The 16,030-nt window shown below is 45.1% G+C and overlaps 1 protein-coding gene across 2 annotated transcripts in view; it reads left to right on the top strand.

Moving 5' to 3' along the window:
- Window positions 1–13,950, top strand: part of c16h19orf67 (chromosome 16 C19orf67 homolog) — a 62,352-nt gene extending 48,402 nt beyond the window's left edge. For both annotated transcript variants that reach the window (XM_073069418.1, XM_073069417.1), the window contains 2 exons: window positions 5,428–5,577; window positions 13,497–13,950. In XM_073069418.1, the coding sequence (XP_072925519.1) occupies window positions 5,428–5,577; window positions 13,497–13,746 (400 nt within the window). In that variant the 3' untranslated portion in view covers window positions 13,747–13,950. The remainder of the gene's footprint in view (window positions 1–5,427; window positions 5,578–13,496) is intronic.
- Window positions 13,951–16,030: the final 2,080 nt, after the last annotated feature.

Here is a 16,030-nt window from a genome sequence, read left to right as displayed (position 1 = left end):
TCCGTTGAAGTCTGATGATACTATTTTTAACAGTATTTATTAGTAAAAATACACAAAAATACTATCAATGCAAATATACAGATAATATACGTCGTCAATACTAAATCTAAAAGTGCGGGTATAATAATAACCAATAAGAAATAAGCTCTATCGTTGTCTAGGGGATAATGTATTGTCCGAGGGAAATATAAAGTTCACTCAGTTCATGCAGGCTGCAGCCTTTGGGGACCGCTGGGTTGCAATTTGTTGGAGAGAGAGAGAGAGAGATTTTGAGAAACTTGCCGGCTTTCCTTTTATGATTTTGATCCATCAGGAGTCCCGTTGGTGTGGCCGTTCACTTGTGGCCTCTCCTTTAGCTAAACCATTCTTCCGTGATGAGCCCGCCACCCTGGCAAGGGAGGACGCACACGAGCCCTCAACAACGTTCGCTATAAAACGCTGTCACTGGATTTCCAGCGTTTCTCCTGTTGTGTCTAAAGGGCTTGTTCCCCAGACCCTCTTTTATCCTTACTCACAGGGTCTCAGATGTCAATCAGGTTGGGATGATGCAATCCCTCAACCAGCCCACTCTGGTCATCCCCTGAGGGCTTCAATGAATAGTACAGCACTCAACACACAATTCCGTCTCCAAGAGACAATAGCTATTATCAGTGGTTTTGTTTCACTGAGGCCAGGACACATTTCAAACCCTGTGTATTCTGGACGTCTCTCTCTCATTTCCTGGGTCCCAGACCCGAATTAATAGCGATCTTGCGATTCTCAAAAAGGAGGGGGCGACTTTGTACCCTTCGGCCCCTCAGAGTTGCTGCACATTCATAACACAATATAATTATGGAGAAGGATAGGACTTGACCCAGGGTTGAGATTTTTGATTGGAGAAAGGCTAACTTTGAGGATTTAGGAGTGGATTGGGACAATGTTTTATGGGAAGGATGTAATGGAGAAATGGAGGCCATTTAAAGATGAAATTTTGAGGGTACAGAATCTTTATGTTCCTGTTAGGTTGAAAGGAAAGGTTAAAAGTTTGAAAGCGCCATGGTTTTCAAGGGATATTGGAAACTTGGTTTGGAAAAAGAGGGAGATCTACAATAAATATAACTTACATGGAGTAAATGAGGTGCTCGAGGAATATAAAGAATGTAAAAAGAATCTTAAGAAAGAAATTAGAAAAGCTAAAAGATACAAGATTGCTTTGGCAAGTAAGATGAAAATAAATCCAAAGGGTTTCTACAGTTATATTAATAGCAAAAGAATAGGGAGGGATAAAATTGGTCCCTTAGAGAATCAGAGTGGACAGCTACGTGTGGAGCCGAAAGAGATGGGGGAGATTTTCAACAATTTCTTTTCTTCGGTATTCACTAAGTAGAAGGATATTGGATTGTGTAAGGTAAGGGAAACAAGTAGGGAAGTTACGGAAACTATGATGATTAAAGAGGAGGAAGTACTGGCACTTTTAAGGAATATAAAAGTGGATAAATATCCAGGTCCTGACAGGATATTTCCTAGGACCTTGAGGGAAGTTAGTGTAGAAATAGCAGGGGCTCTGACAGAAATATTTCAAATGTCATTAAAAACAGGGATGGTGCCGGAGGATTGGCATATTGCTCATGTGGTTCTATTGTTTAAAAAGGGTTCTAAGAGTAAACCTAGCAATTATAGCCCTGTCAGTTTGACATCAGTGGTGGGTAAATTAATGGAAAGTATTCTTAGAAATGGTATATATAATTATCTGGATAGACAGGGTCTGATTAGGAATAGTCAGCATGGATTTGTGCGTGGAAGGTCGTTTGACAAATCTTATTGAATTTTTTGAAGCGGTTACACGGAAAGTTGAGGAGGGTAAGGCAGTGGATGTTGTCTATATGGACTTCAGTAAGGCCTTTGACAAGGTTCCGCACAGAAGGTTAGTTAGGAAGGTTCAATCGTTGGGTATTAATATTGAAGTAGTAAAATGGATTCAACAGTGGCTAGATGGGAGATTCCAGAGAGTAGTGGTGGATAACTGTTTGTCAGGTTGGAGGCTGGTGACTAGTGGTGTGCCTCAGGAATCTGTATTGGGTCCAATGTTGTTTGTCATATACATTAATGATCTGGATGATGGGGTGGTAAATTGGATTAGTAAGTATGCAGATGATACTAAGGTAGGTGGCATTGTGGATAATGAAGTAGGTTTTCAAAGCTTGCAGATTTAGGCCAGTTAGAAGAATGGGCTGAACGATGGCAGATGGAGTTTAATGCTGATATATGTGAGGGGCTACATTTTGGTAAGAACAATCCAAATAGGACATACATGGTAAATGGTAGGGCATTGAAGAATGCAGTGGAACAGAGTGATCTAGGAATAATGGTGCATAGTTCCCTGAAGGTGGAATCTCATGTGGATAGGGTGGTGAAGAAAGCTTTTGGTATGCTGGCCTTTATAAATCAGAGCATTGAGTATAGGAGTTGGGATGTAATGTTAAAATTGTACAAGGCATTGCTGAGGCCGAATTTGGAGTATTGTGTACAGTTCTGGTCACCAAATTATAGAAAAGATATCAAAATAGAGAGAGTACAGAGAAGATTTACCAAAATGTTAACTGGGTTTCAGCACCTAAGTTACAGGGAAAGGTTGAACAAGTTAGGTCTTTATTCTTTGGAGCGTAGAAGGTTGAGGGGGGACTTGATAGAGGTATTTAAAATAATGAGGGGGATAGATCAAGTTGACGTGGATAGGTTTTTTCCATTGAGAGTAGGGGAGATTCAAACAAGAAGACATGACTTGAGTGTTAGGGGGTAAAAGTTTAAGGGTAGCACGAGGGGGAATTTCTTTACTCAAGAGTGGTAGCTGTGTGGAATGAGCTTCCAGTAGGAGTGGTAGAGGCAGGTTCGGTATTGTCATTTAAAGTAAAATTGGATAGGTATATGGACAGGAAAGGAATGGAGGGTTATGGGCTGAGTGCGGGCCACTGGGACTAGGTGAGTGTAAGCGTCAGCACGGACTAGAAGGGACGAGATGGCCTGTTTCCGGCTGTAATTGTTATATGGTTATATTGAGCTAATGGTTCCAGATATAATGTGAAGAGTAGCAGTGACCATGTACAACCCTGTCTCGTGCCCCTTTCTAGGGCAAGACTATTTGATAAATATCCATTGATTTATAATCCTAGCAGTAGGGTTGTCATATAGTGTCTGTATAGTTTTAATAATTGTCTTGGAAACCAAATCTATGTAAAACTCTAAAGAAAATTCCAATTAACCAAATCAAATGCCTTTTCAGTGTCCACGCTTATCACTATTGCTTCGATTTTATTCTTTTGTATATGATCCATAATGTGAAGTGTCCTTCGTATATTGTCTTGTGTTTGGCATTGTTGTATAAAACCTGTCTGATCATTACGTATCAGTATGGGTAGAAACTCCTCTAATCATTTGGCCATGGAGGTAAATAACCTATAATCTACATTAAGAACGGATATTGGTCTAAATGACCCACATTCCATTTTATCCTTGCCTTCTTTTGGTATAGTGAGATTATCGCTTCCTTCCAACTGGGTGGCATTTGTGCCTTTTTTAGAGCCCAGTTCAGTATGGGGATTAAAACAGGAATTAACTCATTTTTAAATTCTTTGTACCACTCTGCTGTATACCCATCTGATCCTGGTGACTTACTTAATTTAAGTCTACTAATTGCAGCTTTTAAATTCAACTTCAGTTACGGCAGCAGTCATCGTTCTATTTTGTTCTTCGCTTAAACTGGGTAACTCTTGAGAATTCAAGGTGGTGTCAATTTGGGTTATGCTGCCCCCTGGAACAGAGTTTTGTAAAACACTTACAAAGCTTCTTGAATTTCACTTTTTTTTTAAAATCATTTTCATTCGAGTCCCTAATTTTATGAATTGCATTTTCTGTTATCTGTTTTCCCCCCAGTTTCCACGCCAGTATTTTCATAGATTTTGATCCACTTTCATAATGTCTGTTTCAGAAACATTAAATTTTTCCTGATTTCTTGCATAGCCAAACTATTAATTTCATTCCTAATCCTTTTAATTTCCCCTAATGTATCCTGTGCCAAATTCAATTTGTCTTTTTTTCTCTAGTTCCTTCAGCCTATTTTGTAATTCCTGTTTTATTCCTTATTTTTTTTTCTTATATGAAGATATCACTATAATTTTCCCTCTTAAGAGAGCCTTCAGTGTATCCGGTAAAATGGGAGGTGAAACCTCTCCATTATCATTAAATTCTAAGTAGAGACCAATTTCTTTTTTAATTTGTTCCTTAAAGTACGGATCACTGCGTAGACTTGAATTTAGTTTCCAAATAGTATTCTTTGGTTGTAGGTCAAAATCAACAGATAAATATATAGGTGCATGGTCACTTACATCTATTGTCCCAATTCCACAGGTGTTTATTTTGTCTTTGTCTTTTCCAAATACACAATCAATTATTTTGTTTTACATTTATAATTCAGATCACTTTGTAGCGATCTGTTTTCACTTTGACACAAGTTCTTTCCGTTCAGTGTTTAAAAAGCCAAATTAAATCCACTGTGATTCAATGTTGTAAAACAATAAAACATGAAAACTTCTGGGGCAGGGGGGTGAGATGAATACTTTATAGGGACTGTGGTACTCTCCTCAGACATACATCTATTAGGAAATGGAAAGTCCAGGGCTCACAGGAGAGTACACAAATTGGTGGACAATATGCTCACTTGCCAAGATTCACATGTCCCCACCTTTTCATCTCAACAGCAATCTATTCCTACCACACTGCCTTGTACACAGGTATGGGGAAAGTGGATATGCTGTCCCTGCATTGCCAAGTTCAATATTCTCACCACTATTCAAAGCAATTCCCCAACTGAATTCTCCATTAGGCCTATAAATGGTTCCTTTACCAAGGGCCTCCTTTTCTGGACCTCCCCATGAATGGATTCATATTACAAAAGGTGCAGTTGTAATTGAGGTTTAGATCTGTGTGTTTTCTGATCCTTAGGTTTCTTCTAGGAGTCAAAAGTGACTCAAAATTCAAAAGTGAGTCAAAAATTCCAAGATTTCAGTTTATTTTGGAATGCAAACAAAGACTAAGCAAACTAAAGAGCTGAGAAATAATGTTAAGGGGTACAAGGACCAAGAAACCTCAGAAAAATCCTTCACTTCTGTAGACAAGAAAATTCCTTGGATAGGAATTCATTAATTTAAAAAAAAATTACTCACATGGGCAGCGTATTAATACCAAGGTTAGGAAAAGTGAGAAAGGAAAATCTTGCTCAATAAATAAATGAAGTATAACAAAAAGCATTATGTAATTGGATTCTCCATCTAGTTTTAGGAGATGTGTGAAGATCTGATCACATTTTATGTAGAAAAAACAATTCTACACGGTTCACAAACTTACTAGCACCCAAGATCCAGTCCACCATTAACGTCCTGCTATCTGCTGCAGCTATTTCCTGTGCTACAAGGAGACAAGTCAAGTGATGAACAACCACCATGGGTCCAGAGGTGCAAATACTGGAAAAAGCAGGAGATTGTGGTCCATAGGCCGTTGGATTCAGGTGGAACCACCCCCAGGAGAACCAGACCTCCTTCGCTGGTAACTATAGTTAGAGTGTTAATACAGATGGAAAGCAGTAATTGAAAAAACTCTGGAGAAGTAGTTATCCAAATGATAAAGCTGAAGACTAACAGCTGGTGATGTTTAATCCAAAATTTAAGCTAACATCCCTGATAAACTCAGTGATTCACTAATACCTTGAGCAAAAGAAAATCCAGCTTCCAACTTGGTCTGACAGAAATGACTGTACAAGCTGGAGCTAAATTGAACCACCACAACCAAGCCCTCAGTCAAAGATGTCACCTCAACCACCAATGCACTTATTGCAAGAGTGTAGAACTATAAAGACCAAAGAAAGGCTGAGATCTCTGGCAAGATTTTATTTGGAAGAATTGAGTTATTGGCTCAGTACCTCAAAGCAAGTACATCCTCTTTAGCAGGTAGTGTAAGATTTGCTTCACCAGTTGGCTCACAGGAGTTGATCATGATCAGAATGCAAGGAGGTTGGTGAATGTTATAGCCTCTCAAAGAATGAACTTAGACTTGGGGAGCAGAAAGATTTTTTTTAAAAACTAGTGTTGGCAAACAGCTATGGAGTACAAACCTGAAATAGATATGGAATAGTTCACAGGGGAAAGGAGGCAGGCAAAGCGTAGGGAAAATAGTACAATCAGTGCACCACTCAGTCCTAATTTGTTGCTGTCCCTGCATCCATACAATTCTTCTGTCAACACCACACTTCAAAGCCACAAGCTCCAATAATGCAAATGTGGCTGATGCTTTATTTGTTCATTTGGAAGAGATTGCTCTGGCTGTGCCAAACCCCACAACAGAGTTTTGACAAACAAAAACTTTGGTGCTGTGTCTATTCAAAATGACATGTTCAAGGAACCAGGGACTAGAGCCAAGGCAAAATGCAATGCATGGTAAGAAAAAGGAGGCGCTAGAAATGGACAAAGCATTCTTAAGCTTTTATACTTTAAATAGGACTGAATTCAAATCAAATGTAAAAAGAGACTTGGGAGTACTTGTGCAGAATTCCCTAAAAGGAGAACTTGCAGGTGGAGTTGGTAGTAAGTAAAGAGACAACGTTAGTATTCATTTAAAGAGCAGCATAATACAAAAACGATGTAATGCTGAGGCTTTGGAAAGGGACCAGAGATGGTTTATGAGAATTCCAGCAATTTAAGGGTTAACATGGGAGCATTTAATGAGCCTGTACCCACCGGAATTATGGGGGGGGTGGGAGAGGAGGAGAAAGGAGATCTGGTTGAAACCTAACGAATATTGAAAGGCCTAGACAGAGCGAATGTGGAGAGGATGTTTGGGATAGTGGAATGCCTGGGATCAGAAGGCAGTCTGCGGCATAGAAGGATGTCCATTCAGAACAGTGGACGAGGAATTTCTTCAGCCAGATTGTGGTAAAAGTGGAATCTATTGTTACAGATAGTATGGACATCAAGGGTGTATTTAAAGCAGAGCTTGATAGGTTGCCAATTAGTAAGGGCATCAAATGTTATCGGGGATGGCAGAAGGGGGTTGAGGGGGAGAATAAAATCAGCTATGATCAACGCGCAGAACAGACTCAGTGCACTGAGTGGCCCAATTCTGTCTGTGCATGGATCGTCTCCAAATAAAAGTTGTGCAATGAAACCTGGCTTGTGACCAGCAATGAAGATGTTACATTTTCCCCCATCTGTTACATCTTAAAATTACTTCCACCCACATTACTTTCAACTCAAGTGGCAGCACAAAAACCTGTGAAAACTACATAATCTCCTCTATGAATTATACAGAAGACAATTAGAGCTGTTTAACAATCATCTCCATTAAGTACTACAGAAATGTCAATTGAATTTCAAAGGTTTGTAAAAGAAGAAACTTAAGCCAGATTGAGGTTTTAGAGCAGGTGGGAAAAGGCTTGGTCAGAAGGATGCTTCAAACAAAGCACAAGCAGCAGCGAGACTGCCAGAAGGATTGAGTGGGAGGACAGGCAAGTAGTCAGAATCATGGCCATTAATCCTAGTTTGTGTCTTAGGGGATCAGAGATAGAATAGTCAGGAACAAAATGGTAATTATTTGACAATAAGCATCTTAGCCAATGAAGGCTAGTAAGTTCAGCAGTGTGAGGAATAGATCTGAAAACAAGGAGAGAGGTTTCACAACAACAAAAATCTGAACCAGGTAAAACTAGTGCTAACACGGGTACTGGAATGACAGTGCGGCAGTATACTCTCACGGGTACTGGAATGACAGTGCGGCAGTATACTCTCACGGGTACTGGAATGACAGTGCGGCAGCGTACTCTCACGGGTACTGGAATGACAGTGCGGCAGCGTACTCTCACGGGTACTGGAATGACAGTGCGGCAGTGTACTCACAGGTACTGGAATGACAGTGCGGCAGTGTACTCTCACGGGTACCGGAATGACAGTGCGGCAGCGTACTCTCACGGGTACCGGAATGACAGTGCGGCAGTGTACTCACGGGTACCGGAATGACAGTGCGGCAGTATACTCTCACGGGTACCGGAATGACAGTGCGGCAGCGTGCTCTCACGGGTACCGGAATGACAGTGCGGCAGTATACTCTCACGGGTACCGGAATGACAGTGCGGCAGTATACTCTCACGGGTACTGGAATGACAGTGCGGCAGCGTGCTCTCACGGGTACTGGAATGACAGTGCGGCAGTGTGCTCTCACGGGTACTGGAATGACAGTGCGGCAGTGTACTCACGGGTACTGGAATGACAGTGCGGCAGTGTACTCACGGGTACTGGAATGACAGTGCGGCAGTATGCTCTCACGGGTACTGGAATGACAGTGCGGCAGTATGCTCTCACGGGTACTGGAATGACAGTGCGGCAGTGTACTCACGGGTACTGGAATGACAGTGCGGCAGTATACTCTCACGGGTACTGGAATGACAGTGCGGCAGTGTACTCTCACGGGTACTGGAATGACAGTGCGGCAGTGTACTCTCACGGGTACTGGAATGACAGTGCGGCAGTGTACTCACGGGTACTGGAATGACAGTGCGGCAGTGTACTCTCACGGGTACTGGAATGACAGTGCGCCAGTGTACTCTCACGGGTACTGGAATGACAGTGCGGCAGTGTACTCACGGGTACCGGAATGACAGTGCGGCAGTGTACTCACGGGTACCGGAATGACAGTGCGGCAGTGTACTCACGGGTACCGGAATGACAGTGCGGCAGTATACTCTCACGGGTACTGGAATGACAGTGCGGCAGTATACTCTCACGGGTACCGGAATGACAGTGCGGCAGTATACTCTCACGGGTACTGGAATGACAGTGCGGCAGTATACTCTCACGGGTACCGGAATGACAGTGCGGCAGTATACTCTCACGGGTACCGGAATGACAGTGCGGCAGTATACTCTCACGGGTACTGGAATGACAGTGCGGCAGTGTACTCACGGGTACTGGAATGACAGTGCGGCAGTATACTCTCACGGGTACTGGAATGACAGTGCGGCAGTGTACTCACGGGTACCGGAATGACAGTGCGGCAGTGTACTCACGGGTACCGGAATGACAGTGCGGCAGTGTACTCACGGGTACTGGAATGACAGTGCGGCAGTATACTCTCACGGGTACCGGAATGACAGTGTACTCTCACGGGTACCGGAATGACAGTGCGGCAGTATACTCTCACGGGTACCGGAATGACAGTGCGGCAGTATACTCTCACGGGTACCGGAATGACAGTGCGGCAGTATACTCTCACGGGTACCGGAATGACAGTGCGGCAGTATACTCTCACGGGTACTGGAATGACAGTGCGGCAGTGTACTCACGGGTACCGGAATGACAGTGCGGCAGTGTACTCACGGGTACCGGAATGACAGTGCGGCAGTGTACTCACGGGTACCGGAATGACAGTGCGGCAGTATACTCTCACGGGTACCGGAATGACAGTGCGGCAGTATACTCTCACGGGTACTGGAATGACAGTGCGGCAGTGTACTCACGGGTACTGGAATGACAGTGCGGCAGTGTACTCACGGGTACTGGAATGACAGTGCGGCAGTGTACTCACGGGTACTGGAATGACAGTGCGGCAGTGTACTCACGGGTACTGGAATGACAGTGCGGCAGTATACTCTCACGGGTACTGGAATGACAGTGCGGCAGTATACTCTCACGGGTACTGGAATGACAGTGCGGCAGTGTACTCTCACGGGTACTGGAATGACAGTGCGGCAGTGTACTCACGGGTACTGGAATGACAGTGCGGCAGTGTACTCACGGGTACTGGAATGACAGTGCGGCAGTGTACTCACGGGTACTGGAATGACAGTGCGGCAGTATACTCTCACGGGTACCGGAATGACAGTGCGGCAGTGTACTCACGGGTACTGGAATGACAGTGCGGCAGTATACTCTCACGGGTACTGGAATGACAGTGCGGCAGTATACTCTCACGGGTACCGGAATGACAGTGCGGCAGTGTACTCTCACGGGTACCGGAATGACAGTGCGGCAGTGTACTCACGGGTACCGGAATGACAGTGCGGCAGTGTACTCACGGGTACTGGAATGACAGTGCGGCAGTGTACTCACGGGTACTGGAATGACAGTGCGGCAGTATACTCTCACGGGTACTGGAATGACAGTGCGGCAGTATACTCTCACGGGTACCGGAATGACAGTGCGGCAGTATACTCTCACGGGTACCGGAATGACAGTGCGGCAGTGTACTCTCACGGGTACCGGAATGACAGTGCGGCAGTATACTCTCACGGGTACTGGAATGACAGTGCGGCAGTGCTCTCACGGGTACTGGAATGACAGTGCGGCAGTATACTCTCACGGGTACTGGAATGACAGTGCGGCAGTATACTCTCACGGGTACCGGAATGACAGTGCGGCAGTATACTCACGGGTACCGGAATGACAGTGCGGCAGCGTACTCTCACGGGTACCGGAATGACAGTGCGGCAGCGTACTCTCACGGGTACCGGAATGACAGTGCGGCAGTATACTCTCACGGGTACTGGAATGACAGTGCGGCAGTATACTCACGGGTACCGGAATGACAGTGCGACAGTGTACTCTCACGGGTACCGGAATGACAGTGCGGCAGTATACTCACGGGTACCGGAATGACAGTGCGGCAGTATACTCACGGGTACCGGAATGACAGTGCGGCAGTATACTCACGGGTACTGGAATGACAGTGCGGCAGTATACTCACGGGTACCGGAATGACAGTGCGGCAGTGTACTCACGGGTACCGGAATGACAGTGCGGCAGTGTACTCACGGGTACTGGAATGACAGTGCGGCAGTGTTCTCACGGGTACTGGAATGACAGTGCGGCAGTGTTCTCACGGGTACTGGAATGACAGTGCGGCAGTATACTCTCGGGTACCGGAATGACAGTGCGGCAGTATACTCACGGGTACCGGAATGACAGTGCGGCAGTGTTCTCACGGGTACCGGAATGACAGTGCGGCAGTGTACTCACGGGTACCGGAATGACAGTGCGGCAGTATACTCACGGGTACCGGAATGACAGTGCGGCAGTGTACTCACGGGTACTGGAATGACAGTGCGGCAGTGTACTCACGGGTACTGGAATGACAGTGCGGCAGTGTACTCACGGGTACTGGAATGACAGTGCGGCAGTGTACTCACGGGTACCGGAATGACAGTGCGGCAGTATACTCTCACGGGTACCGGAATGACAGTGCGGCAGTGTACTCTCACGGGTACCGGAATGACAGTGCGGCAGTGTACTCACGGGTACTGGAATGACAGTGCGGCAGTGTTCTCACGGGTACCGGAATGACAGTGCGGCAGTGTACTCACGGGTACCGGAATGACAGTGCGGCAGTATGCTCTCACGGGTACTGGAATGACAGTGCGGCAGTGTACTCACGGGTACTGGAATGACAGTGCGGCAGTGTACTCACGGGTACTGGAATGACAGTGCGGCAGTGTACTCACGGGTACCGGAATGACAGTGCGGCAGTATACTCTCACGGGTACCGGAATGACAGTGCGGCAGTATACTCTCACGGGTACCGGAATGACAGTGCGGCAGTGTACTCTCACGGGTACCGGAATGACAGTGCGACAGTGTACTCTCACGGGTACCGGAATGACAGTGCGGCAGTGTACTCTCACGGGTACCGGAATGACAGTGCGGCAGTATACTCTCACGGGTACCGGAATGACAGTGCGGCAGTATACTCTCACGGGTACCGGAATGACAGTGCGGCAGTGTACTCACGGGTACCGGAATGACAGTGCGGCAGTATACTCACGGGTACCGGAATGACAGTGCGGCAGTGCTCTCACGGGTACCGGAATGACAGTGCGGCAGTATACTCACGGGTACCGGAATGACAGTGCGGCAGTATACTCTCACGGGTACCGGAATGACAGTGCGGCAGTGTACTCACGGGTACCGGAATGACAGTGCGGCAGTGTACTCACGGGTACCGGAATGACAGTGCGGCAGTATACTCTCACGGGTACCGGAATGACAGTGCGGCAGTGTACTCTCACGGGTACCGGAATGACAGTGCGGCAGTATACTCACGGGTACTGGAATGACAGTGCGGCAGTATACTCTCACGGGTACTGGAATGACAGTGCGGCAGTATACTCTCACGGGTACTGGAATGACAGTGCAGCAGTATACTCTCACGGGTACTGGAATGACAGTGCGGCAGTATACTCTCACGGGTACTGGAATGACAGTGCGGCAGTATACTCTCACGGGTACTGGAATGACAGTGCAGCAGTGTACTCACGGGTACCGGAATGACAGTGCAGCAGTGTACTCTCACGGGGTTCCCTTTCATTCAAAAATTCATTTGCTGCTTGCATTAGAGTCAAAAAGGTGGCAGCCAAAAACATCCAAATCCATTTGCTCCTAACACTGTCTAAATGGAAGACAGTCAAGCAGAAATATCCACGAGACACACAAATTACTGGAGGGACTAAGCAGACCAGGGAGGTGATGGGCAGGCAAGGAAATGAGGTTAGGGGAAAACTGGAATGGGAATGGTGAAGGGGGCAGGGGCAACTACCAGAAGTTCAAGAAATCAATCAGGTTGGAGGCTACCCTGATGTATTACAAGGCGTGGCTCCTCCAACACGAGCGTGGCCACATAGCCTCAGTAGAGGCGATGGACTGACATCAGAATGGGCATGGGATGTAGAATTGAAATGGGTGGCCACCCCCCCTTCACCATTCTCATTTTCCTCTCACCTCATCTCTTGCCTGCCCATCACCTCCCTCTGGTGCTCTCCCCCTTCCCCTTCTTCCATGGTCTTCTGCCCTCTTCTCCAGCCCTTTATCTTTTTCACCTATTAGATTCCTAGCTCTTACTTCACCCCTTCCCTGTCCCAGTTTCATCGATCTACAACTTATTATTTCTTCCTTCTCCCCCCCCCCCACACCTTCTTGCTCCAACCTCCCATCATTTTCCCCCTAGTCCTGATGAAAGGTCTCGTCTTGAAATGTCAACTTTTTACTCATTTCCATAGATGCTGCCTGGCATGCTGAGTTCCTGCAGCATTTTGTGTTGCTTGGATCTCAATATTTTCTCATTTCTCATCAGAAGTCCCCATGGGTCTGGTTTGTAATAGACAGCACAGTATTTAGGGGAAAGTTCAAGTCCCGTGCCAGAGAGCAGGGCTGACGACACTCCACCATACTGAGTTCAATGTCAGGCAAGTTCTTAGACAAAACCTCAAACCAGGACAAGTTTCTACTGGTCAGTTTGGAAATGCATGGGGGTACCTCACTTTGTGGGGAAAAGTGGTGGTGTCCCTAGTTAGAAGATCAAGGCAGTTTCATACAAGGTTTCTTGCATCGTTGCATTGATAATGAACAGCTTTGAGAAATATACTGATAAAAGACTGGAAATGTTGTAGAAAAAAATGCCTTTAAAGTGACCTCTCTCTCTGGCTTTAGGTTTCTGTACAAACAACCACGCGGTGATTACGAACTCCTGGTTACCATTGGTTTTGAGGAACCAACCCAGATTGCTGCAACAGACCTCCTTGTGGACATTCTGATGAGTCAAAAGGCTCCTACTCTCTCTGGGAACTGCCTACCAAATGCCAAACCAATCCCTTACCTGCAGGTCCAGAGTCACCAGGAATCCTCCATACCGTGCCAGGTGGTTTCAAGTGGGCTCAATGCAGAGACCTTTCCAAGCTGATTTAGGTTTTTTTGCTGCATCGGCCATACCCAATTCTCCACAGAATGGGTGTTCGGAAATCCTAATGTGGAGTACTGAAGAACTGTACCCATGTATGCTCATTAGGTATTAAATTGTTTTGATCAAAGTGCAAGAGTGATTTAAAGTGCAAAATATCTACAGGCAGTGTGGATGAAAATGTATGAAGTCCATTATGGCTCAATGTTTGAGGGTAGCATTTATGGACTGAGTCACTGGGTATATTTAAGACTGGAGCTGATAGATTCTGATTAGCCAGAGCATGAAGGGATACGGGGAGAAGGCAGGAGACTAGGGCTGAGACAGAGAACTGGATCAGCCATGATGAAATGGTGGAGCAGACTCGATGGGCCAAATGGCCTCATCCTGCTGCTATATCTTACAGTTAATGAACAAATTTAGTGCTTTCTGAAACTAATATGGATTTAGTTTTTTTTAAAAATAAAACTTCTTTAGGTAGTTCATATGAGATCATGGTAGAATGTGGATTGACATCAATGGAGGAGGATTTACAATGGTTATTGTCTAGAGCAGTGGTCCCCAACCACCAGGCCGTGGCCACTGGTCTAGAGGGAAGCAAATAACAAGGCCTGCTGCAGTTAACTGCATCCCACGGGACATTTGTGCACTTCTGACATGTACCTCCAAACAAGACAAATCCATTCTTAGTAAATCGGACAGTGGTTTGGCCTTGAATTCTAATAGAATTAAAATCAGGTTTATTATCACTGATGTAAGTCATCAATTGTGTTGTTCTGTGGCAGCAGTACAATACACAAAAAACCTGAAGAAATAAAATTAGTACCTAAAAACCATGGTGAGGTAGTGTTCATGGGCCATTCAGAAATCTTATGGCAGAGGGGCAGAAGTTGTTCCTAAAATGTTTGTGGGCCTTCAAACCCGTACACCTCCTCCCTGAATGAGAAGAGAGCATGTCCTGGATTGTCAGTGTTCTTGATTGGTGGTGTCTTTGAAGTGTAGTGGGGAAGCTAATGCCCATGATGAAACTGACTAAATTACAACCATGTGGCTTTCCTCCAATCCTCTGCATTGGCACTCCCATACCAGATGGAGCAACCAATTAGAATGCTCTCCATTGTACATCAGTAAAAATTTGCTAGTCTGATTTTATAGCAAATCCTCAAACTCTTAATAGCTGTTGGCATGCCTTCTTAATTGCAATGCTGGGCCCAAGATAGATCTTCAAAAGACACTGACACCCAAGAACTTGAACAGCCCACCTTTTCTGGTCATTGCAGAGATTTGATAAGCTGTAACCGTACACAAGTGAAGCACTTAAACCAACATACCTGCCTGCCCTTGCGCTGTCTTCAAGTCTGAAAGAAATTTCTTTAAGTTCTTTTTCTTAAAACTTAACTTAGGCGGGGGTGAAAGCAGATGTACCAAACCTAATGTCCATGCAACTTGGTCCAAACAACAAGTGCACCATATGCAAAAAGTAGTTCAATTACTTCCCAAAAATGATTAAATTTAATATCCCTTTAGGCAGCACATTACCCATGCAAACACATTCTACAGATGCTGGAAATCCATAGTTACAGAAAAATGGAGAACCTCAGGTCAGGCAGTAAAACAGTCTATGTTTTGGGCCAAAACCCTTCAATACTGTTGAAGAGTCTTAGCCCAAAACATCAACTGTTTATTCATTTCCATAGATGTGGCTTGACCTACTGAGTTCCTCCAGCATTGTGTACATTACAATGAATAGATAATATCTGTTTTGGGCCGAGACCCTTCATCAGGACTGGGTACAAGATCAACTCGTCCTGTTCTTGCAAAAAGGGCAAATGCAATTTGAGTAGCCACAGCAATACAAGAGGAACTTTTGAACTTCGAATTTGTCCCATTGTTTCAATGTCTCCAGATCTACAGTGGCCCAATCAGGCATAGCATTAGTAGACAGGCTACAGTTCAGATGCTAACAGTTCCAGTTATCTCGTAGTAAATCCCACATCCACATTATAGCTTTGGTCATTACTACCTCCACTTCTGTTTAATGCTTAAGAAAATGGTTGCATTACTAGTACACACCATATCAAAGAAAAACATACTCATCAAATTGGCTTTGGGGATAAAGCGTCTTGGATATTTTGGCTTCTTGTCTCCAGTTGGAGCCTCCAAAGTCATAGACCATGGACCTGTGGTCTAGCACTGCTTCTACTCATGGGTTCAGTTTTGGGCTAGTGGATTATTTGATGCTCCATCTGTGTACAACATGCTGGATCATGCTGCCATATTCTGAAGT

Source organism: Hemitrygon akajei, chromosome 16 (assembly GCF_048418815.1).
Source record: "Hemitrygon akajei chromosome 16, sHemAka1.3, whole genome shotgun sequence".
Lineage (NCBI taxonomy): Eukaryota > Metazoa > Chordata > Chondrichthyes > Myliobatiformes > Dasyatidae > Hemitrygon > Hemitrygon akajei.
The sequence above is the reverse complement of the archived record's forward strand: the minus strand, read 5'-3'. Positions and strand labels throughout refer to the sequence as shown.